The following is a 23,558-nucleotide window of genomic DNA, read 5'->3' on the forward strand; positions in this document are numbered from 1 at the left end:
TAAATAAGAAAACTAAATAATTGTGTAGATGATTTGCTTTGTGTAACCCGACATCACACATTAGTATTTTTGTGTGGCTGCTGCATAACTCGCTCCTTTTTGTTTTATAAAGTAGGCCTAGAAGATGTAGAGAGCGTATTACCGCAGCCGCGAGGACAGTGAATGTGCAGCCAGTCGTAAAGGAGTGACTGATTGCATTGGTCGTGGAACTGTGTGCAAAAATAAATAAATCCCCGGCGGGGGCTGGCTGCAGGACAACTCAACCTCCACGGACAGTTTTTTATGTTTTATCAGACAATTACTACTCAAGATTTTGCTTTAGTATAATTTGCGGGACAATTAGGCCGCATTCAGGATTCGGGACAACAGCTTAGATTTCGGGACTGTCCCGAATTTTTCAAAAAACAAAAAAGCAGCAGCTTTGGACCTGGACACACGAATGATTTTGTGGATGGAAGGCCAATCGTGGATGGACGATTAACCACCAAATGGACATCAGGTGACGGTAACTAGGGAACGTTTTGAAAAAGCGTGTTTATGCAATATTAAATATTGCTGTATAGAATGGCTTCTATATTGTATGTGCATTAACATGTTATGTGAGTATATGCGTTTAAATCAGTAGTTCCCATTCCCAACCCTGGTCCTGAGCTCTGTCAACACTGCACATTTTGGACATCTCCCTAATCAAACACCATTCAACTCATTAGAAGAAACTCTAAGATCAAAATTTTTGAGTTTCACAATAAGGAGACATAAAAATGCTCCAGGGCCAGGGTTGAAAACAATGTAGTAAATGTTTATTTAGCTGGTTTTCTAACCATTAGGGTTTTTATCTTGTAGCAAACTGCAGGCTTACCTGTAAACAGCCAGAAGTAAACAGCTCCTGTAGCAGCTTCTTCAGCTCCCGACTTTATGGGACAGATCGTGTATTTTAGCACAAGCCATGTCTAATGATGATGATGTCTCAGGAACATCACAGTGATCATGATGACCCATCGTTACTTACAGGTACGAGTTCAACATTCGATAACTTCGACGGGTCTCTCTCTCTCCTCTCCCACACACTGGGCCACGCTGGTTTAAGTGTATATTCATTCCAGGTAAAGAGTTCTGGCACTGCACTGGTTCCTAACCTCCTCCATCCCTCAGTTCTCTGTGGTTTAATGAGCTGGTCACTGGTTAAATGTCTGATACAGAGCTTCTTGCAACTGGAAGCAGAAAAACGGTCTCGGCGTGTGTTCATGAGCCAGTGTTTTCTCGGTCGACAAAAACTTAAAGTTCAGTTGAACTTTGAAGAAGCTGTATATAGTGGGACACAACAGCAATCATATGTTTTCTTCTGCTGTCTCTGAAAATTAAAAACTCTTTGTTTTGCACACATTATAAATCGGCTCGTCTGACTCCAGAAAACAATGACGGTCAAATTCCTGTAGCCGGAAATAAGGGAGTTGTACTATTTCAAAACAGAAGTACACATCATCTAGATGCCAGGTTTGCGGTTTGCCGTTTTCAGCTTTTGCTGTGGGTTGATTGTCAAGCTTCTTCAAAGATTATCATGACGTTTGTTGCCCTCATTCAAAAACCACTGCTCATCACTGTGGTAAAAACAAACTGGTGTAGAAGTTCCTGTTTATTTCTTGTACTTATATGACTCGTGACACTTTTTTCTTTTCATTCCTCTTTTCCTGTGTGTGATGAACTGTCACGTTTCGTTGGGTATATGGATTAATAAAATTGTGTAAGTACAATGCACAACAGTGACTGTAAAACATTTTAGCTATGTTGAGTTTTGATATTTGGATAGGGTCGTTGGACTGGTTTTAGTCTATTTCTGATTGGCCTTTGGGCTGGTTCTTGTTACACAGACATGGGAACCCTGCACAGCATCATTTTTATTTTCACATTTGTTCGTCTGTGATTCTGTAGTTTTTTACAGTTTCCCGCTGAAACCCAGAGATCAGGAATGGCCTCGATCACAGTTCTCCTCCTGATTTCAGCTTTATCTTCCTCTCAGAGTGGTAAGGACTCCGTTTGTTTCCATATTCTCACATGCACATGTGTCTGTAGACTGTAAAGATTATTTATTCACAAGGTTCAAAATGATCTGTGCTGAGAAGTTTGGTACTGTTTAATGTTCAGTGTGTTTGATTTTACCTTTAAATTGATCAAATTTAGGGGTAAAACTTCTCAATAATGTCCTACAAGTGTATTCTCACGCTAGGCGATCTGAACCATACCTGAGCATGTTTGACCCTCAAAGTCCAGATCTTTTGACTGGTGTGATCACTCCGTACCTGTTACCAGGTGTTGTGCCTATTTGACTCCCACATTTCGACTCCGACATTTTTAAAGTATCTTTTAAATGATTTTTATGTTAACTAATTGTTTCGGTTAGTGTGAGTAGTATAATCCACAGAGAAAGATGCGTGACACAGAATGAAATATAGAAGTAAACTTTAATAAACATTCAGGAAGTTCAGAGCTAACTACACAACAGACAGAGACCGCATGAACTAGAAACTAAACAGAGCAGGAAATTAATCATGACTTGATTGTGATACTAGTTAACTAATATTAACAAATGAAACGTACTCGGTTACTAAACGTAACCTCTGTTCTCTCTAGAGAGGGAACGAGTATTGCGTAAGCTAGCTTACGCTGCGGGAAAGTCTCCTTTCTCGAGATACTGAAGCCAAAAATTATCCTAATTTTTTAAAACTTGTCAACGCAGTGCGGCAGCCTGCAGACCTAGGGCAAGCGAATCGCGTGCCCATTGGCTGCTCTGCGGCAACTGCAGCAGCCTATGGCTGAGCCTTGCGCGTGACGTCACGTCCAATGAGCGCGCTTGGCGCGCTTAGTGCGTCACAGCCCGTCATTAGGGGTGTGGCTTAGCGTATATAAGCAAGGAACAGAGGCTGCTTCGCTGGTTTCTGTCGCATGAAGCGAAATGAGCTCGTGGCGAGAGCACGGCGGGTTACGCAATACTCGTTCCCTCTCTAGAGAGAACAGAGGTTACGTTTAGTAACCGAGTACGTTCTCGTACGAGAGGTTCTCTCGTATTGCGTAAGCTAGCTTACGCTGCGGGAACACCTTTGTCAACGCCGTGCGCGCGCCCAGCATCCTGAATGAATCCCATGGGGAGCCCAGGGAACGCGAAGCGGAGCTGGGCGGCCAAGATACCACAGTACACAAGCACCTAATATGGGGCAGGGAGCGGCACAGCCGGTCCAACTAACACTTCCATATAGTGTAGCTCAACCAGTAGAGCTAAATCAGCAGCGTAGCCCGCGCACAGACAGTGGGCTGGCTTACGCGAGACTTAGACTGATAGCACTTTGGCCTGCAAAGCGGGAACTTCCAGGTTGTAAAACCTAACAAATGTGGAGGGGGAGGCCCAGCCTGCCGCTGCACAAATGTCATGAATGGGAATCCCACTGGACCACGCCCACGATGAGGCCATGCCTCTGGTGGAGTGTGCCCGAATGCCCAAAGGGCACTGCAGGTTTTTAGATGCGTAAGCAGCTGCGATAGCATCGACTATCCATCTGGACAGGGTGTGTTTCGAGGCGGCGAGACCCTTGGTGCGCCCACCAAACGAAACAAAAAGCTGCTCTGAACGCCTGAAGGCGGCGGAGCGCGAAATATAGCTTCTCAGCGCCCTAACTGGGCAGAGGAGGTGACTATCTGCCTCGCAGCCAGTATTCGGCAGGGCTGAAAGGGAAATGACCTGCGCTCTGAAGGGAGTGCCCAAAATTTTTGGGACGTACCCATGCCTCGGTCTGAGAATAACTTTAGAGTCATTGGGTCCGAACTCGAGGCACGCAGCGTTAGTGGATAACGCGTGAAGGTCTCCCACACGTTTTACTGAAGACAGTGCTATCAGAAAAACGGTTTTGAGCGTGAGGTATTTCATGTCCACAGTTTCTAAGGGTTCAAAGGGATGTGCTTTCAGTGCGTCTAAGACCAGTGAAAGATCCCACATAGGAACCGAAGGGGGTCGCGGGGGGTTCATCCTCCTCGCTCCTCTAAGGAAGCGGATGACAAACTCGTTCTTTCCTAATGCGCGGCCCGGCTCTGAAACAGAGAGCGCTGAAATGGCCGCGACATAGACTTTGAGCGTGGAGGGGGACCTGCCCGCGTCCAGTAGCTCTTGAAGGAAGCACAATACTTGCGAGACCCCACATGTCTGTGGATTGAGCCCTCTGGTAGTGCACCATTTGTTAAACACAGACCATTTAGACGTGTAGAGCCGCCTCGTGGAGGGGGCTCTAGATTGTATGATCGTGTTCATCACCCCTTCTGGTAGATCAGCATGTAATTGTTGAGGCTCCACGCATGCAGAGACCAGTGCTCTGGGTGGGGATGCCAAATCGAGCCACGGGCTTGAGAGAGAAGGTCTCTCCGCACCGGAATCGGCCAAGGGGCTGAGTCTGCCAATTGTATGAGTTCCGGGAACCAAGCTTGGTTCTCCCAGAACGGGGCTATGAGGAGCACTGTGTGGCGTGCTTCCCTGACTCTCTCGATGACCTGAGGCAGCAGAGAGACTGGTGGAAACGCATATAGCGGGCCGCTGGGCCAAGGCTGGGCCAGCGCGTCCTCGCTCTTCGAAAAGAACGCTGGGCAGTGTGCGTTGTCTTTTGACGCAAATAGGTCGACTTTCGCTCTGCCAAAGCGGCGCCACAGCGACTGGACTGTTTTTGGGTGTAGAGACCACTCCCCAGGGGGAACGTTGTCCCTGGACAGTCTGTCGGGGCCCTCGTTCAGATGGCCAGGCACATGCGATGCTCTCAGAGAGCGCAGAGAGTGCTGAGCCCATACGAGGAGGCGTTCTGTCAGGGCGCAGAGTTGCTTTGATCTGACACCGCCCTGGCGGTTCACATAGGCCACTACTGAAGTGTTGTCCGTGCGGACTAGAACATGGTGACCATGGAGGAAAGGGAGGAAGTGCATGAGCGCTTTCTCGACCGCGAGCATCTCTAGACAGTTTATGTGTAGGAGATTCTCCTGGTCTGACCAGTGGCCAAAGACCGGTCTGCCTTCGAAGAGCGCTCCCCAACCTAGGTTGGACGCGTCTGTTGAGACAACTTTCCGGTGTGAAACCACTCCCATATTCACTCCCGTGTGATACCATTCGGCTGCTAGCCAGGGCTGCAGGGCTGAGACACAGACCTGAGTCACTCTGATTAGCGAGCCGCCGGTCGCCCAGGCTCGATGGGATACGCCAGCGTTGAAGCGGGCGCATGCGCAGTAAACCCAGCTGAAGCACTGCTGCAGCTGAGGCCATATGCCCCAGAATGCGCTGAAATGCCTTCAGGGGAACCCGGTTGCCTTCTTTGAAGGATGCAGCGAGGCGCTGGATGCGGCGCGCGCGCTGCTCCGACAATCTGGCCGTCATCGCCACCGAGTCCAGTTCTATTCCGAGAAAGGAAATCGACTGCCGGGGCGAGAGCGAGCTCTTGGTCCAGTTGACCGCTAGACCCAGACCCTCCAGGTGGTCGAGTAGCGCTGTTCTGTGAGACACAAGTTCTGTCTCTGACTGCGCTAGAACGAGCCAATCGTCCAAGTAGTTCAGAATTCGCATTCCCTGACTCCTCAGGGGAGCGAGAGCCGTGTCCATGCATTTCGTAAATGTACGGGGTGCTAAAGACAGGCCGAACGGCAGGACTGTGTATTGATAAGCTCGACCGTCGAAGGCGAATCTCAAAAATGGCCTGTGACAGGGGGTTATCTGGATCTGGAAATACGCGTCTTTCAGATCGAGAGAGATAAACCAGTCTCCTGGGCGAATTTGCGCGAGGATCTGTCTGGTTGTAATCATCCTGAACGGCCGTCTCATGAGAGCCTTGTTCAGATGTCTCAGATCTAAAATAGGTCTTAATGCTCCGTCCTTCTTGGGAACGAGGAAGTAACGGCTGTAAAAGCCTGACTCGCTCAGGGAAGGATGCACCTGTTCTATGGCCCCTTTTCGCAGCAGCTTTGTTATTTCTGCTTGGAGCAGATGTGCTGTTTCCAAACTCACTTTCGTTTCCGTCTGCGCTAGAAAGTGCGGAGGGCGTCGAGCAAATTGGAGCGAATAACCGTGTCTTATGGTGTTGAGCACCCATTCTGACGCGCCCTGAATAGCCTCCCATGCTTTTGCATGCATAGCTAGGGGTCGAATGGTCTCTGGGTTCAGATCGCCGCGTTGCGCGGGATGGGGAACCTGTATCAGAGAAGACGGGGCGGCGCGCGCGCCGCCGATGCTCGGACACGAGAGCAGAAGAACAGGGCTGGCCGACTGTGCAGAATTTAGTAGCTCGATCTCGGGCGATGGAGCGTGAACTGCTGTCAAATAACCCAGGCGCGAGAGCGGCGTGGGGATTATGGTGTCTGAAAGTGGGCGCGCGTGCTCGTGAGCTGGCGCGGGATTTGCACTTATGACACGGCCAGTGTTTGGGGGCTTTATGAGGTTTGCAACCTGTCTGGCAGAGCGGGCAGTGGGCAGGTGTGAGCACAGGGCTGTGGGCACATTTCCTACACTTGATGCTCGAGCGGAAAGTTTCCGCTTTAAGAGATAGCGCTCTGGACGCGTTGCCATGGGAACCTGGTCTGTGTGAGGCAGTGAGCACACGGGAGTGGGCACTTTTTCTACACTTAATACCCCTGCGGCTTGAGCCGTAGCAATTTGAGGTAACTGAGTGACAGAGCGAGCAGCGAGTAGTTGTGAGCACGGAAGTGTGGGCACATTTACTACATTTAGTACTCGAGCGGTGTGAGGCCGCTTTATGAGAGAGCGCTCTGGGCGCGTTACCATGGGGATTGTACTTGTGTGAAGCAGTGAGCACATGGGTGTGGGCACATTTTCTACACTTAAAGCACTTATACTCTTTTTGAGATTTATCTGGGTCGCCGTGAAAACGGCGTTTGTGTGCAGGCGAGCGAGTGTTAATACTGGCTCGTTGGCTGCGGTGTGTGCTGCTGCAGTAGCCTGAACATAGGGGACTGACAGAGCTGTGCGTTTTGATGGCGGTCCGGCCGTAGCGGGACTCAACCATCTTTTCCTCCTTCCGGATGCTAGGAGGACTTCGCGGGCTCGGGCTTCAACGCGATCTTGGGCCGCGGGCCCCGTGGGGGCGGCGGTCTGTGACGGCTGGTCGAGCGCGACCTGGGGCGATTGCCCTGGCGTCGCTGCGAAGCGCTGGGGGGCCTGGAAGAGCGCTGGTTAGAGCTGCGCACAGGAGGCTGAGTTTGAGGGCGGCCTGTGGCTGAGCTCGAACGGCGGGGCAGGAAGAGGTCCATCGCCTGCGACGCCTTCTGTACTTCAGAGAACCGATCCACAATTCCGCTGACCGCAGGGCCGAAGAGGCCGGTGGGCGAGAGTGGTGCGTTCAGAAACACAGCGCGCTCTGACTCACTCATGTCCGCGAGCGTCAACCAAAGGTGTCTGTCGATGACGGTGAGCGCGGCCATGGATCTGCCGATGGCTTGAGCAGCGGTCTTGGTAGCGCGCAGCGCGAGATCCGTAGCGCTGCGCAGATCGGTTAAGGCAGACTGATCCGAGCCCTTCTCGTCCAGTTCACGGAGGAGGTCGGCTTGAAGGATCTGAAGAATAGCCATTGAGTGCAGGGCGGAAGCAGCCTGGCCGGAGGCGGCGAAAGCGCGGCCGGCGAGAGCTGAGGTGGTCCTGCAGGCTTTAGACGGCAGGGCAGACTTTGAGCGCCATCTAGCAGACGGCGGGCAAAGGTGCGTTGCCACAGCATCCTCAACGGCGGGGATGCCGTTATAGCCGTTCTCGGCGGCTCCGTCCACCTGGGAGAGAGCCGAGGAGACTGGCGGGCGGAGTCTGGTGGAGAACGGAGCGTTCCAGGACTTAGAGAGCTCGGCGTGGAGCTCAGGCAGGAAGGGTGCTGACCTAGAGGCAGGCGCAGGGCGGCGGCTAGGCAGAAAAAACCCGTCAAGGCGATTGGGCTCCGGCTCCTTAGGTGGGGACCAATCCAGTCCCATTCTCTCGACCGCTAAAGTGAGGAGGCGGAGAAGCTCTGCGTCAACACTAGCGCGGGTTCGAGAAGACTCCAGAGTCGAGGGGGCGGAGCGGTGAGAGCCCGACCACTCCTCGCTGTCAGACGCGAGCAGAGAGCAGCTGTCAGCGGCATCATCTGCATCATCCCCCAGGGCGACGGCAGTGCGGGCAGTGGCCGGCCGCTGCGCGTCGGTGAAGGGTGGGGGGGAAGGAGAGAGCGAGGCTCGCGGGAGAGGTTCCGGCGAGCACTCAGCTGTAGCGTCCAGTTCCGGCGGCCTTTGAGAGCGACGTTTCTTCTTTCGTGGCCCGGAAGAAGCGGCCGGAGAAGGTGGAGTTTCTTCAAACTTAGCGAGTCGAGCCCGTAGGGTCGACATCGGTAACTCCTCACACTGTTCGCAGCCACCCTCGGAGAGAGCGCGAACAGCGTGGTCAAAGCCCAGGCAGAGAGCGCACAGCACGTGGCGGTCTCCGTCGCTGAGCGCGGCTCTGCACGAGCCACAGGATGTGCGAGGTATTTGAAACAACGCCTCGCGCTCTTTTAGATGCAAGTGTGTCGCGGCGGACACACAAACACACAACACAGAGCAGAAAAGGATATATATATGCCGGATGGCGCAGCAGGCAGGGAAGGCTGAAGGCGGCGAGCGGCCGGCGTCCTCAGGCTGAGATCCTCGGCGTGCTGGTCGCTGGATTCGACGGCGGCTTCCTCGGAGATCAGCGATGCGAAGAGCTTCGCTGAAGAGACAGAAATCAGCGAAGCAGCCTCTGTTCCTTGCTTATATACGCTAAGCCACACCCCTAATGACGGGCTGTGACGCACTAAGCGCGCCAAGCGCGCTCATTGGACGTGACGTCACACGCAAGGCTCAGCCATAGGCTGCTGCAGTTGCCGCAGAGCAGCCAATGGGCACGCGATTCGCTTGCCCTAGGTCTGCAGGCTGCCGCACTGCGTTGACAAGTTTTAAAAAATTAGGATAATTTTTGGCTTCAGTATCTCGAGAAAGGAGACTTTCCCGCAGCGTAAGCTAGCTTACGCAATACGAGAGAACCTCTCGTAAGAGAACCTTATTTTAAAGTGTTACTGATTTAGGATAAGGATTTGGACATGTGCCTGCAACAAATGATGCATGACATTTTTCTTGTTTGAACAAGCTTGTTTTTTCTTATTATTTCAGAAATGCACTCTCTATACTACACATACAGCGCCGTATCTAAACCTCTGATGTCTGGAGACATTTATGAATTCTACAACTCAGTCGAACTCGATGACATACAGATGAGTTTGTGTAACAGTGTGAATAAAGCAGATTTCATGACTCGATTGTGTGAGGAATCTGAGAGACTCTTTAATGAAAGTGATGATCTGCATTATAAACAACAGTGGCTTCAGATCAACATTAAAACACTGATGGACAAGAGGAATGAGAACAGCACACGGGACACGGGTAATTATGTTTATGTTTAGAGTAAACTTATGTTAAGTAATGCGAGCAAATTTCATTTCCATTAAAAAATTAACATATATGAGATCAAACAATTTACTAATGCTGATATGAACGTAAAAATTGGCTGCATATTATTCACATTTTCTTAAATTGGTTGATTTTATATCATTTTTGCAGTTAACTAACATGTACAATATACATATATTTTAGAACATGATAAGTGTGTTATGAGAGAGTATATTTTCTGCCAATTTGGCATGCAAATACATTTCACAGTTAAATCTTCTACTTGTAATATTTATATATATATATATATATATAAAAGATAACCATTGTATCTTCTGTTCTTAATCTTCTGTGTTTCTCTAGATCTTCATGTTCTTCAGTGGAGGCACGGCTGTGCAGTTGAAAGTCACTCTAATGGTTCAGTAACGTTTCTTCATGGTTCTGATGAATACGCCTATGATGGTCAGACCTTGACCTTTGACCTCTCAATGCACTGGAAGCCTTTAGTCCTCGACCATGACATCATCTGGGACAGAGAGTCAGTTTCCAGCCTGGAGAGGAAATGTGTGGAAACATTAACCAGATTCACTGAACTTCAGCGAGAGGGAAAGATCATCATGGAATGTGAGTTTCCATCAGAATCTCTAGAGTTGATATTTGAATGTGTAAAGGGTTAAACAAAAGTGTTCAAAGTTAGGCATAAGAGATAAAAAAAAGGGTAATTGAGTTAGCACAGTTTATTATACTACCATTTATCGCAAAAATAAACAATGTGGGAAAAATAGACACCCATATAATTTTTTTATGATAATGTGTACTAAATAGTTACGAAGAGACCAATTTCATTGTATTGTACTTGTTACTATGGTGGGCGATACTTATAGAGGTCACTAGATGGCGCTGAGCGCCGGGAGGAACTTAAAACCATTGTGAGACAAGCGCTGCAGAATAAATACTGCAGTTGAGCTGAACAGAAGCTAAAGTTTTCGTCTCATTGTTTCTATATACAGGTGGGTTAATGTTCCTCAAAATGGTATGCATGTATCTCAGTATAAGAGATAAGAGTGTTGTGAATCTGTAGTGAGTACGTGCAATGTTTAGAGTTGAGTAGTTTTGCCGTAATCTGTGAAATAGTGACGTTCAGCTATTCACCTTATTTTCGAACGCGGAAGTAAATATGGGTCCAGTTTCCGGTTTTTGTGCGGCACTTCCGTTTCCTCGCTTCTCTGGGCTAACTAACGATATCGATTGCGAAGGATTATGCAGAGTTGACAGAAAAATGTTACACATGCCGTAGCAGATGAATACAACAAAGAACTAAAGCCCCGCCTCACCCAGGTCGGGTACTGGACCTGGTTGAAAACACTCATGCATCTAGCTGGCAGATTGCCAAAACTTCGCCGGCGACTTCAGCACCGCCCTAAACACGGTCGAGCCAACGCTGGACTAAGTTAATATATCTATGGAGGTTAGGCTATTTTGTCATGTCAAATGTATTAATAATGTCATCAGAATGCAACCAAAGCACATGATAGCAATAAGTAGATCATAGATGGCTATAAATAATTATAAATCATACAAAATAAATGCCATGATGACTAGATTTTATACAGGGTTACTATAATGATTTTGTTTCTCCTTGGAGTTTTTATTCAGACTTCGTAGCCCAGCCACTTTTCTGGTATCGGGTGGTCTTCTGTAGGTCTTGTGTTCACGAAATGAAAAGAACAAACATACGGTCGTTTCTTCAAATGGGCTGCGTGGCGTGTCCGTTATTTCGGCTCCCATGTTAACCGGTTATTTAGAGCTTGCACACTTGCACTGGGAAAACGCGTGCATGCTAGAAATAGAATCGATGCCTATTTTTCACGCGACACGCAAGCGTTTTGGAAGCGTTTCCAGGCAAAATAGAATAGGAAAATATGTTTGTATGTCATTTTGATATGAATACATATTAATGACATTTTGATGTTTGAATTTAGGTTTTGACATAAATGCAGATATAGCCTAAATGTAAAAAAAATATATATATATTATCGATTGTCAAATATTGCACCTGTCAATACAGAACGAAATATTCTGTAGCCTATTTTGCCGTCGTTGTCTTTGCTGCTATATATTTATGTTTAACATTAAGTGCCTTCCACAACTCTCTCCCCATATGTCGAATATATCACCAATGAGGCTTATCATGTCACCTAGCAGCAGCAACGCCTCGTCAGAGACGTTTCTGGTGTGCAAAGACATAGAAAACACCACGCAACAGAAACGCCATGCAGCCAGTGTGTCGCCGGTCGTATAGGGCGCCTGATTATTAAAATGTCAATAATTCGATGATTAAAACACTCCTGCTCCAAGTAAATCTTTCTTTTGTGCCAGTTATTATGACAACCTCTAACTGCACAAACAATCCCGGTCTTCCTCGAAGCCATAACGATGAGTTTGTTGTTACAAACAACGCTCGCCAGTGACCGGAAGTGCCTTACCGGAAGTCTCGCACAAAATACCGTCAACTGGCTGCGTCCGTATTTCCGTTAAAAATAAGGTGAATACACTGCCATACCAAAGTCCTTTTAGGCAAGTCGTGCCACTCGGCCGCCATCTTGGCAACGCCTCCGGGCAGCTATTTCGGACTAACAAGACCAGGCTCCTATCTAAATGAATGGGCAGAGAGTCAGAACTGCACTTTAACTGGTCACCGGGACATAAAAACTGCATGTATAGAAACAGCAGTAAAATATGATAAAAATCGCTGAAAAAGTTTGATGACTTTGCCCCAAAATAAGGTTTAAAATGCCTTTTTCCCCACAGGTTATACTTTACTACGCATGCGCAAGAGTTTACGACACCAACTTCATTTACGTCTCTATCCAGAATGCCGGTGTTGTGCAATAATCAATGTCAATATTGTTCTCCATTATTTAAATATAAGCAGGTTTGCACTTTATCAGTAATAACAATGTATTATATAGATAAGTTGTTTTAACTATTCATTTACATGAATCGGTTCAAAAGAGTCATTAGTTCGCGAATTGGACGTGTCATACGGTTGTGTGATTATCCCAGCAGTTAGGACATGGACATCCCACAAGGTTAGTGTCAACACAGAAAACATTACATCACTGGATAGGTTTTTTCGTTTATTTAGAGAGTAATTTTATGTCAGCTGAATGTGCGGAATGCATTTCAGAGAAGATAAGGCAACGTATTTTAGCACAAATCACACCCAGCGGTAATTCAGGAAAAAAAAAATCTCAGAATGCTTCACATGAAACTTCGGTCTTCCGACCTTTTACCATAATGTTGTTTTATTTTGATTAATACGCGTGCGGGAGAGAGAGCAAGACAGCGCTTAATTTGGAGACGGTGAAGTCTTGTTTACACTTATGCCTGGCTCTGAGAGAGAGAGAGAGAGAGAGAGCGCGCGCGCGACCGGGGCGCTCTCTCTCTCTCCGCTGTCGCAAAACCTCAACTGTGCGCATGCGCCAGTGGAACCAGACGATAGGCTTAAATGTTTCCTGGCTTTACTTTTAAAAGCAGATGATTGGCTTACCAGCGGGAGGGGCGGGACATGTGCACACAACCGCCATCTTTGCCGTTACGGGTTTTCCTTATATAGTTGTATTGAGGATTGAGGAAGTGGCATGTCTCATAATAAATAGTCTCTGGCCATACTAAGCTAGCGGACCTGTTGCCATGGGTAACCAAGTAAACAATAGAAACGCGAATGGTCTTGTTTTGTGTTGTTAACTGATCTGAAAATGCATTTAGTGCTAATGTGTGTATAACACATCATGTTAAACGTTTTTCCTGTGTTTTAAACAGAGTAGTTGACTTTAAAAGTGATGCAAATTTAGTAATTTGTGTAATGTGATGGAACTAATGTTTATTACAAGAACCAAATGAGAACAAGTAAAAAATGTTGTTGTTCAACTGGTCAATATACAATTCATGTCAAATGAAGCACAATGGAAAGTAGGGACATTAATATGTTTTATTTTACTGTGCTTCCGTTATTATTCTTCCATTATATATTTGGGTATTTTCTGAAGATATGGTGATATCTTAAAACAAAGTACTGTGAAATACCTGAGGCTACAAGCATTTTGTTTATTACCTCAAGGAGTCAAACATTACTTTTTTCCTTTGTGGAAGCAGAATAAATACTGCAGTTGAGCTGAACAGAAGCTAAAGTTTTCGTCTCATTGTTTCTATATACAGGATCTAAAATCACACTCACCCCCCCGACACTCACCAGGCCAGGGGGGCAACAAATGCAGTCTTTCATGCAGGTTTATTATTTTCATTGTCTGTCCTGCAGCTCGTCCTCGTGTTCACACTCTTGTAAAAGCGTCTGGATCTTCAGTCACGTCTCTGCTGGTGTGTTTGGCCACAGGCTTCTACCCTAAACATGTGCAGATGGAGATCAGACACGATCAGACGCCGGTCCCTGATGATCAGCTGAACTCAGAGGGAATCAGACCGAACGCTGACGGATCCTTTCAGCTGAAGAAGAGCCTGGAGATCCTGCCGTCTGAAAGATCCCAGTATCAGTGTGTGGTGAAGCACCAGACTCTGACTGAACCGCTCATCATCCGCTGCGGTAACAGGATCAGTCATCAGAGTTTATCTAGCTTTCACAAGATCACTTCATTATTACTGTTACGTTTGCTTCATTAGAACTGAACTAAATCTTTTTGTTTTTCTGTGACAGAAGTGAATGTCCGGCTGCGGGTGCTCACTGGATTTATAGTTGCTTTAGTATTTCTTGTCATCATTCTTCTAGTTTTTTATCTGCTGAGAAAATGTGTTAAACGTCGAAGTGAGTATTATTCCTGTAAGACCTTGATATAGGATGAATAGAAGCGCAGAATGACTGTTAATATTTATAATTTCAGAATTTCACCAGAAACATCAGAATGAAGGCCTAGAATTACCAGAACCACCAAAATTACCAGAATCACCAAAATTACCAGAATCACCAAAATTACCAGAACCACCAAAATTACCAGAATCACCAAAATTACCAGAACCACCAAAATTACCAGAATCACCAAAATTACCAGAACCACCAAAATTACCAGAAGCACCACGACCATTATGTGAGTCTGACTCTTCTACAAGTCGAAACACTATAATAAAATATATTCATACGTTCTGCAACACTCTCATGTAATCAGTCTTGTTGTGAATCAGAGAACAGTGTCATTAAACATTCCTCGCTGTATCTTTTAGACAGGTATGGTTATCGAGGATCATCAGGTGAGTCCATGTACAGTATATAGAATTTGTATATTTTAGCAAACTATTTGTCAGGTTGATAAGTTCAGGTATTTCTCTGCTGTTTTTCAAAAAAACAAAAACAATTAGTCTTTCTAAACAATTATAGAATTCAGTCATAGAATAGTGTTCTGTTCCAATAATAAATATATGTTGCACAAGCTGTTTATGAGTCAAGATGTGTATCTGGCATTAAATCTTTACATCTCATTCTGATGATGACAAACTGAAGTGAAATGAAGAGACTGACTGTATGTGTTAATATTTATGAATACAAATCATAATCTCTGTATTATTTACATTAATTTGTTTTGAAATGATAATTCATTCTCTACTGTACTTTCATCCAGAGTGTTGACATGTTTCTCTCTCTCTCTCTCTCTCTCTCTCTCTCTCTCTCTCTCTCTCTCTCTCTCTCTCTCTCTCTCTCTCAGCTCGTGGGCGAATACGTGAGTTCACATTCACTAATATTTACTTTCTTTAATTGTTCAATTTATTCACCATAAAAATCAACATATCATTAAGAAGCAAACTAAATCAAAACGACCCGTTCACACACAACATCATTTTATTAAATCATTCTTCATACAAAAGAAAATCTTCTGAAATCTTTACACAGATCTCTCTGATCATAAACTGAAGTGACATGAGATGATATGAGGAAACTGACTGTGTTAATATTCCTTATTTTAGGTGAAGAGGAATACTCGGGAACATGGGAAATGGAAGCAGAACTGTTTGAGGAAATGAGTGAGTCTGAATTGTTAAAAAGCTCCTGTCACTGTACAGCTGATGACTAAATGCATGAACATGTTTAATAACCATCATTTTATTCATTCTGAACTTCATCAGGACCAGAAAGATGTGCAGCTGCTTTAAACACTGATCCAGAAGAAGAAAACCCCACAGATCCCAGTGTGGAGGAGGTTCACTGTAGGTCCTGAACACACACACACACACACACACACACACACACACATGTCTGGTTCACTATCTTTGTGGGGACTCTCCATAGACGTAATGGTTTTTATACCGTGCAAACTGTATATTCTAACCCCTTACCCCTAAAATTCTGCATTTTTACTTTCTCAAAACAACTCATCCTGTGTGATTTATAAGCCTTTTGAAAAGTGGGGACACACAATGGGGGTGATCTCAGGTTTTACTATTCTTATGGGGACATTTGGTCCCCACAATGTAATATAAACAAGGGCACACACTCAGTGCCGGCCTGAGCCTTTTGGGGGCCCTAAGCAGAATTTGATTTGGGGGCCCCCCTCCCACCACGCAGAGTCACCTGTGCTTGACGATTATTGACACAATGTCACGCTATAATGTTACATTATAAATTAATACAATGAGGTTATGTATTAATACAAAATAAATACTTAATAAAAAATAGATACTTTAAAAAGTTTTAACTCTTTTACTAACTCTTGGAAACTTCTGAAAACAAACTGTCACAAAACATATTAAAAAAATTATTTGCAAAATATCCTCCAACGTTTTGCAACACTTTGCAGTTTGAATGATGTCTTGTATGAACATGACGGAGTATGTTTTTATGTTTCCACTGTTCGATCGCGCCCGCGACTCTCTCTCACACACACACACACATACACACACACACACAACATATTCCAGTTTTGTAATCTTCCACTGTGATGTTTCCAAGCACATTTTTGCGCGTGTGAAGAGGATGATTTTTTCCGTCGATATTGGAACGTGAGTGAAGTACAAAGCCTATGATAAAGAATAGTTTACCATCCAAATCCATCGCGAATGTTGAAACATTTTGATTCTAATGAGAGAGATACGTGAGCCCAACGCCGCTTACTTTCACTTTCACTTTAAATTATTTCGTTTTGGCTTGTTTATAGTTTTTTTTTTTCTTGTTCTGTTCTGAATATCATTACATTTAAAGGATAAATCATTGATCAAATCAAACTTTTGTATATGGCTTAACATTACCGTGACTTATTTGCGCACAAATTGTCTATGCACGCGAGGTTATGCACATGACTCAAACACTGGCAGACACAGCAGCAGTTGTAGGCAGGTATATTGATCATGATATCAGAATTTTCTTGTCTTGAATTATTAATCCTTTCATTCATTTATGTCACTTGTTTAAGTTAATTAATATGTAAAAAAAAAAAAAAAAAAAAAAAAAAACTCGATTGGGGGCCCCCTGGTGGCGAGGGGGCCCCAAGCAGCCGCTTAGTTCGCTTATGCCTCGGGCCGGCCCTGCACACACTCACACACTATCTCACACACACACACACACACTGTTTCATTAATGGCTCCTCTCGTTCTCTTTCAGCTGAGGAGGTTCACAGTAGGTCCTGAACACACACACACACACACACACACACACACACACACACACACACACACACACACACTGTTTCATTAATGGCTCCTCTCGTTCTCTTTCAGCTGAGGAGGATCACAGTAGGTCCTGAACACACACACACACACAGACACACTGTTTCATTAATGGCTCCTCTCGTTCTCTTTCAGCTGAGGAGGTTCATGACACTCAAAGTCTGTGTGAAACTGAAGCGACTCCAGCAGCAGCTCGAGGTCAGAACATCTGAATTCATCTCTTATCTGACGCTGATTCTTCATCTCACTCACTCAACGTGTCCTTCATGACTTTTATAGGTGCGATGGGCTCCAAGAACTTCTCTCTGCCTAACTTCGGTGAGTTGAGACTTTCTTGTGTTCTGTAGTTTTAGTCTGTCAGAAACACAGATGTGAAACTATAGATGTGGTTTTCCAGCCATGGAGAGAGAAGACACAGATCAGAACACCATTACCCAGAATGCCCTGCTGTTACCACTGCCAAGTAATGTTAATAATCTCTCCTTCAAATTACATTTCATGAAACATACTGTAACTACTCAAATGGTTGCCATATCTGTGCTGATTATGAAGATAATGCTGTTATTCTGTGTTTCAGGACGCTGCAGATCCAAGGACATTTCACTGCCAAACCTCAGTAATGTTTCAGTTCATTTCAACTAAAGATAAACAACATATTCATCCATTTGCACTTGAAATGTTTGCTATTTAATTTTGGTGTTTTTGAACCAGAAACACACAAGTTCTCCAGTTTTAAATGGCCGTCAGTTCAAATGAAATGTTGTGTTGTTTTCTTCAGCTCAAGACAGAAAGGACAGCGATGACTCCGGTTAGAAGATCGAGGATGTTCAGGTTGTTTTGAAGAATCAGATCTAGAGCTTTACTTCCATCATCAAAGCCTAAAGAACATGGAGATCTGAACATCACAGTCATTTATACATGTTCAATTATAAACCCGTGGCCATTAATATGAGGTTTATCACAGCGTTTACAAGAGCATCAGGAGGTCAAACATCAGATCAGCCGTGTGGATATTTGAGCACATCCTCAATCAACCAGCAAAATGACGTTACATTTATTTACATGATTCACTTTTATTATTTTACTTGCATGAAAATCCCGGTGAGCTCCGTCTACCTCTGGAGGAGTGTTATAAACACATGAGTCATTATTTGTATTAGAAATGTATTAATAACCACCTGTTCATAAAATCACTGATTTCAAAAGGTCCTTTGTGAAATGAATGTGTTGGTTTATGTTCAGAAGAGACGCATTGCAAAGTGCAGTTCTTATGCAGTTCCTCATATTTAATATTAATATTACTGCTTTACTGCCGCCTCTGAAAAGGCTCTAAATTTCATTAAAAAAATAGACATTGCTAGACACTAAAATGTCCATCTTAAAAAGCTGTGCTAATCTGTGTCCAGTCAATGACAACACTGCGCAATGTGTCGTCGGAGTGACGTCATTTTCATGTAATTTTTGGACGTCCAAATTCGGTCCATTGAAGGGGTTGTTTTGTAACGCCAGGCGACGTCTTTTTTCGACGTCTTCTGCACGTCTAATGTTGACGTCCGTCCACAAAAGTTTGTGGGAAGAAGGAAGGAGACGGGGTCGGCTTGCTGTGGATCGTGTGTTTTATTAGATAAGTCTTTTCCAAACAATAATCGCACTCAGTGCGCTCAAACAAAACAGCGCTTTCTTTAGGCTACATTTTAGGCACACACTTCATGTTTTCCCTGGGAATCGAACCCGTGATCTTACCGTTACAAGCGCCTCTACTGTTTGAGCTACAGCATCACACCTTTATACAAGTCTCCAGTTATCACCTGATGCTGAGATGAAGTTTTTGAAAAATGATCTTAAATAATTATAAATATTCTGTATTCATATGTATTAATCATGTTGATAATAGCAATGTTGATATTTGTAAATAAAAAAAATATTACATAATTATGTAATACCGTAATAATATGTAATTACCGACGTGCGGAAGACGTTGAAAAAACAACCCCTTCAATGGACCGAATTTGGACGTCCAAAAATTACATGAAAATGACGTCACTCCGACGACACATTGCGCAGTGGGATAGTGTAAATTTCCTGCACCTGTCATAGACGTCCAAAAAAATTACCCAGGTCCAATGTTGAACATCAATATGACGTCCAAGTTGGGTCATGGTTGGACGTCCATATAGTGGACCTAGTTTGGACGTCGAATAGATGTCCAGAATATGTCATGGACCAACAGACCCAATATAGACATGATCTGCACGTCTATCCGACGTCCATTGTTTAGTTTGTTACTGTATCATCACTATTGTCAGTGACAGACATTTACATTAATGCATTTGGCAGACGCTTTTATCCAAAGCGACTTACATTGCATTTCAAGGCACACATTTTACATTCTTATCAGTTCTTGCTTTCCTTGGGAATCAAACCCATGACCTTGGCGTTGCAAGCACCAGCGCTCTACTGTTTGAGCTACAGGAAAGCTGACAGACTCGACCTTCGTCTCAAATGTGAATCCTCCTCATCCCTGTACATCAGTATACACCACTGGTGTAAAGCAGTGCTGATGGGTAAACCTTCCTCACTACCAGGAAAACATGCACATTTTGTACATTTTGTTTTTAGATGTTAAGCATTTAATGCAACTGTATTGAGAACATCTCATTATAAACCAGATGTGATTGTTTACTTTCTTACTCTAAATACTTTTAATCCTTTACAGTTTTACACGCTTTTTTTCTTCCAACTTCGTTGTTGCCTGACTGATGACTCTTGACACTGATTTCTGATCAGTTACTGAGAGTGTTTCCCAACACGTCCAGACTCTCCAACTTCACAGTAAAACATGTATAAATATCTCTCTGCCGTATTTAAATACAGTTTTGGACATTTCAGTAAAGACATTTCTTTCCTATGTAAATTAAGTTCATTATGGATCGCAGCTTATTCATTTGTAAGTTTAGTATCATAACTCTGATGTTGAATCCTTACTGTTAAACTGTATTGACATCATCCAGACTCTAAACATCTGACCTTTATCCAGAATGAGGATGGAGGAATTGGAGGAAGACGTTTTTATGAATTGTAATTTTAATCACTCAAACACCAGTTTAACTCGCCGACTGAGCATCTGTGTTATTTATTACTTCATGTGATTCTGCAGCTCTTCATAAAACACAGATGAAGCCAGAACTGCTGGAGGAAAAAAGGGAGTCAGAGTTGATAAAAGGCCCGTAAATTAAAACTCTCTGCATTAATGTTTGGTTTACTGTCACTGTACAGCTGATAAATGCATGAACATGTTTAATAACCATCATTTTATTCATTCTGAACTTCATCAGGACCAGAAAGATGTGCAGCTGCTTTAAACACTGATCCAGAAGAAGAAAACCCCACAGATCCCAGTGTGGAGGAGGATCACAGTAGGTCCTACACACACACACACACACACACACACACACACACACACACACACACACACACACACACACACACGCACGCATGCACGCACACACACAGAGAGAGAGAGAGAGAGACACACGAACACACTGAAGAGGTTCACACACACACACACACACACACACACACACACACACACACACACACACACACACACTGTTTCATTAATGGCTCCTCTCGTTCTCTTTCAGCTGAGGAGATTCACAGTAGGTCCTGAACACACACACACACACACACACACACTCACACACACTGTTTCATTAATGGTTCCTCTCGTTCTCTTTCAGCTGAGGAGGTTCACAGTAGGTCCTGAACACACACACTCACACACACACACACACACACACACACACACACACACACACTGTTTCATTAATGGTTCCTCTCGTTCTCTTTCAGCTGAGGAGGTTCACAGTAGGTCCTGAACACACACACACACACACACACACACACACACACACACACACACACACACACACACACACACACACACACACTCTCTCTGTCTCTCTCTCTCTCTCTCTCTCTCTCTCTCACACACACAGACACACTGTTTCATTAATGGTTCCTCTCGTTCTCTTTCAGCTGAGGAGGATCACAGTAGGTCCTGAACACACACACACACACACACTGTTTCATTAATGGCTCCTCTCGTTCTCTTTCAGCTGAGGAGGATCACAGTAGGTCCTGAACACACACACACACACAGACACACTGTTTCATTAATGGCTCCTCTCGTTCTCTTTCAGCTGAGGAGGTTCATGACACTCAAAGTCTGTGTGAAACTGAAGCGACTCCAGCAGCAGCTCGAGGTCAGAACATCTGAATTCATCTCTTATCTGACGCTGATTCTTCATCTCACTCACTCAACGTGTCCTTCATGACTTTTATAGGTGCGATGGGCTCCAAGAACTTCTCACTGCCTAACTTCGGTGAGTTGAGACGTTCTTGTGTTTTGTAGTTTTAGTCTGTCAGAAACACAGATGTGAAACTATAGATGTGGTTTTCCAGCCATGGAGAGAGAAGACACTGATCAGAACACCGTTACCCAGAATGCCCTGCTGTTACCACTGCCAAGTAAGATCTGTAGTTTCTCTTCAAATAATTTGTGTTTATATACATACAATATATATATTATATATATACATTATATATATATATATATAATGCTGTTATTCTGTGTTTCAGGACGCTGCAGATCCAAGGACATTTCACTGCCAAACCTCGGTAATGTTTTAGTTAATTTCAACAAAATATAAATAACAATAATAATCTGTCAGTTATTTATATTTTTATAGTTTTCTATTTGATAATGGTGATATCATTTATCAATTTGCTTGTCCTTCTACTTTGTCAATGCTTTACCCTCTTTATCATGCGGCTCTCGGGTTCATCACAAATGCTGGCTATCAGACACATCTCTGCATCTTATATAGTAGGGTAAACTGGCCGTCACTCAAAGTGCGCAGGATGCTACATTGGCACACTTTTATTTATAAAGCTATTTTAGGTCTTTTGCCTCTTATATCTGTTTAAAATTTGTTCACATGCAAAGTACATATCATTTAAGATCTACAGACTACATTGTAAGGTACCAAGAATGAGGACAGAAGTAGGAAAGAGGAGTCTGTCTTACTATGGCCCTTCGTCCTGGAACGAACTCCAGTCTAGGCTTAAGATTGGTGCGCTAATTTCCTTAAAATAGAATATCTGACATGCTGACGGACAAGTGCTTTTGTTTTAATTAATGGTAGGTAGATCTCGACTTTTAGTCCTTATTTCGTTTGTTTATATATTTTAAACTCATTGCATTTTTTTTCTATGTAAATATTTTGTAAACTTTGTGTAAATCTGCATTGTATTTAATTTATGTAATGTATTGTTTTTCAGCTCATGGTTGAAAATTGTGCTATACAGGACTCCCTTGTAAAAGAGACTGTGTCTCAATGGGACTTTTCCTGTTTAAATAAAGGTTATATATATTGGTGTTATAAAAACAGAACTTCTGCAGTTTTTAATGACTGTAAATTAGCAGTTTGTTTGTTTTTCAGTTTAAGACAGAAAAGACACCAGTGACTCCAGTCAGAAGATCAAGCAGTTGCTCATGAGTTTGTTCTGGTTGAATCAGATGTTACATCATCATCATCATCATCATCATCATCATCAGTCCCAAGAGTATGTGGACACCCGAACATCAGTCATAGGAGGTTTCCACACCGTCAACGCAGTTTTCATCAGACACTGTGTTATGACGATATGTGATCAGGAAACATAAAGGCCATATTACGTAACAATATACGCGTCTCCACCAACACACTCCTGCTCTCAACTCTCACTCCTGCTCTCCGTTTCTTCTGTAATTTGACTTTTTCTGAGCAGCTTTTTGAGGCCTTTTTTAATTCGTGTGCATCTCTTCTCTGCTCTGATGACGAGGGCGGAGCAACCTGTCACTCACATGAGATCAGCCAATAGCAAACCACCACCATCCAATCATCCAATCAATTGGACAAAATCAAGCCCCGCCCACATTTGTTCTTGTTCCAGAAGTGTTTCACTCAGATATACATCACAATAGAGAAGAGAAGATTATCTCAACTTTCGTTTCATGTCGACTTTGAGGAAACTAGACACTAAATTTAGTCAACACACTGCAGGCTGTTACTTTAATATTATTATTATTCTATTATTTTACTGACTCATGGAAACCCTGTACATACCAGGGAATAAAGTAGTGTTTTCTAGTCCAGGAAAAGTCATTAGAGTAATATATAAACTGTTGCATTTTAGGCTATAGTGAAATTTGGAAAGGCAACTTTTCTGATTAGTTTTGATTAGCTCTAAAATACTTTATCGGCACATTGCACTCTTTTTCGTATGATCTGTTGCCTGAATAATCTTATATTCAATGCGTGTTCAATGTATTCAAATGTTATTTTTTTGCGTGTTTCTTTTTGTGCTATAAACAATTGTAAAACTATTGTCTT

General features: G+C 44.0%; 1 protein-coding gene across 2 annotated transcripts; it reads left to right on the top strand.

The window, feature by feature from the left end:
• Nucleotides 1–1,564: 1,564 nt before the first annotated feature.
• Nucleotides 1,565–18,322, top strand: LOC311299930 (patr class I histocompatibility antigen, alpha chain E-like). 2 transcript variants are annotated; one of them, XM_084423889.1, is made up of 16 exons: nucleotides 1,565–1,741; nucleotides 1,940–2,021; nucleotides 9,178–9,447; nucleotides 9,817–10,077; nucleotides 13,775–14,056; nucleotides 14,168–14,275; nucleotides 14,352–14,555; nucleotides 14,689–14,715; nucleotides 15,168–15,182; nucleotides 15,427–15,483; nucleotides 15,586–15,666; nucleotides 17,257–17,319; nucleotides 17,401–17,439; nucleotides 17,519–17,584; nucleotides 17,699–17,737; nucleotides 17,900–18,322. In XM_084423889.1, the coding sequence occupies exons 2-16, from the start codon at nucleotides 1,967–1,969 to the stop codon at nucleotides 17,932–17,934; spliced, it is 1,602 nt and encodes a 533-aa protein (XP_084280015.1). In that variant the 5' UTR covers nucleotides 1,565–1,741; nucleotides 1,940–1,966; the 3' UTR covers nucleotides 17,935–18,322. The 2 variants fall into 2 exon arrangements, with proteins under 2 accessions (XP_084280015.1, XP_084280014.1); XM_084423888.1 differs by having other exon boundaries at nucleotides 1,567–1,741; nucleotides 1,930–2,021.
• The last annotated feature ends 5,236 nt before the right edge of the window (nucleotides 18,323–23,558 follow it).

The sequence above is a fragment of the Rutilus rutilus genome (genome assembly GCF_951802725.1).
Source record: "Rutilus rutilus genome assembly, chromosome: 11".
Lineage (NCBI taxonomy): Eukaryota > Metazoa > Chordata > Actinopteri > Cypriniformes > Leuciscidae > Rutilus > Rutilus rutilus.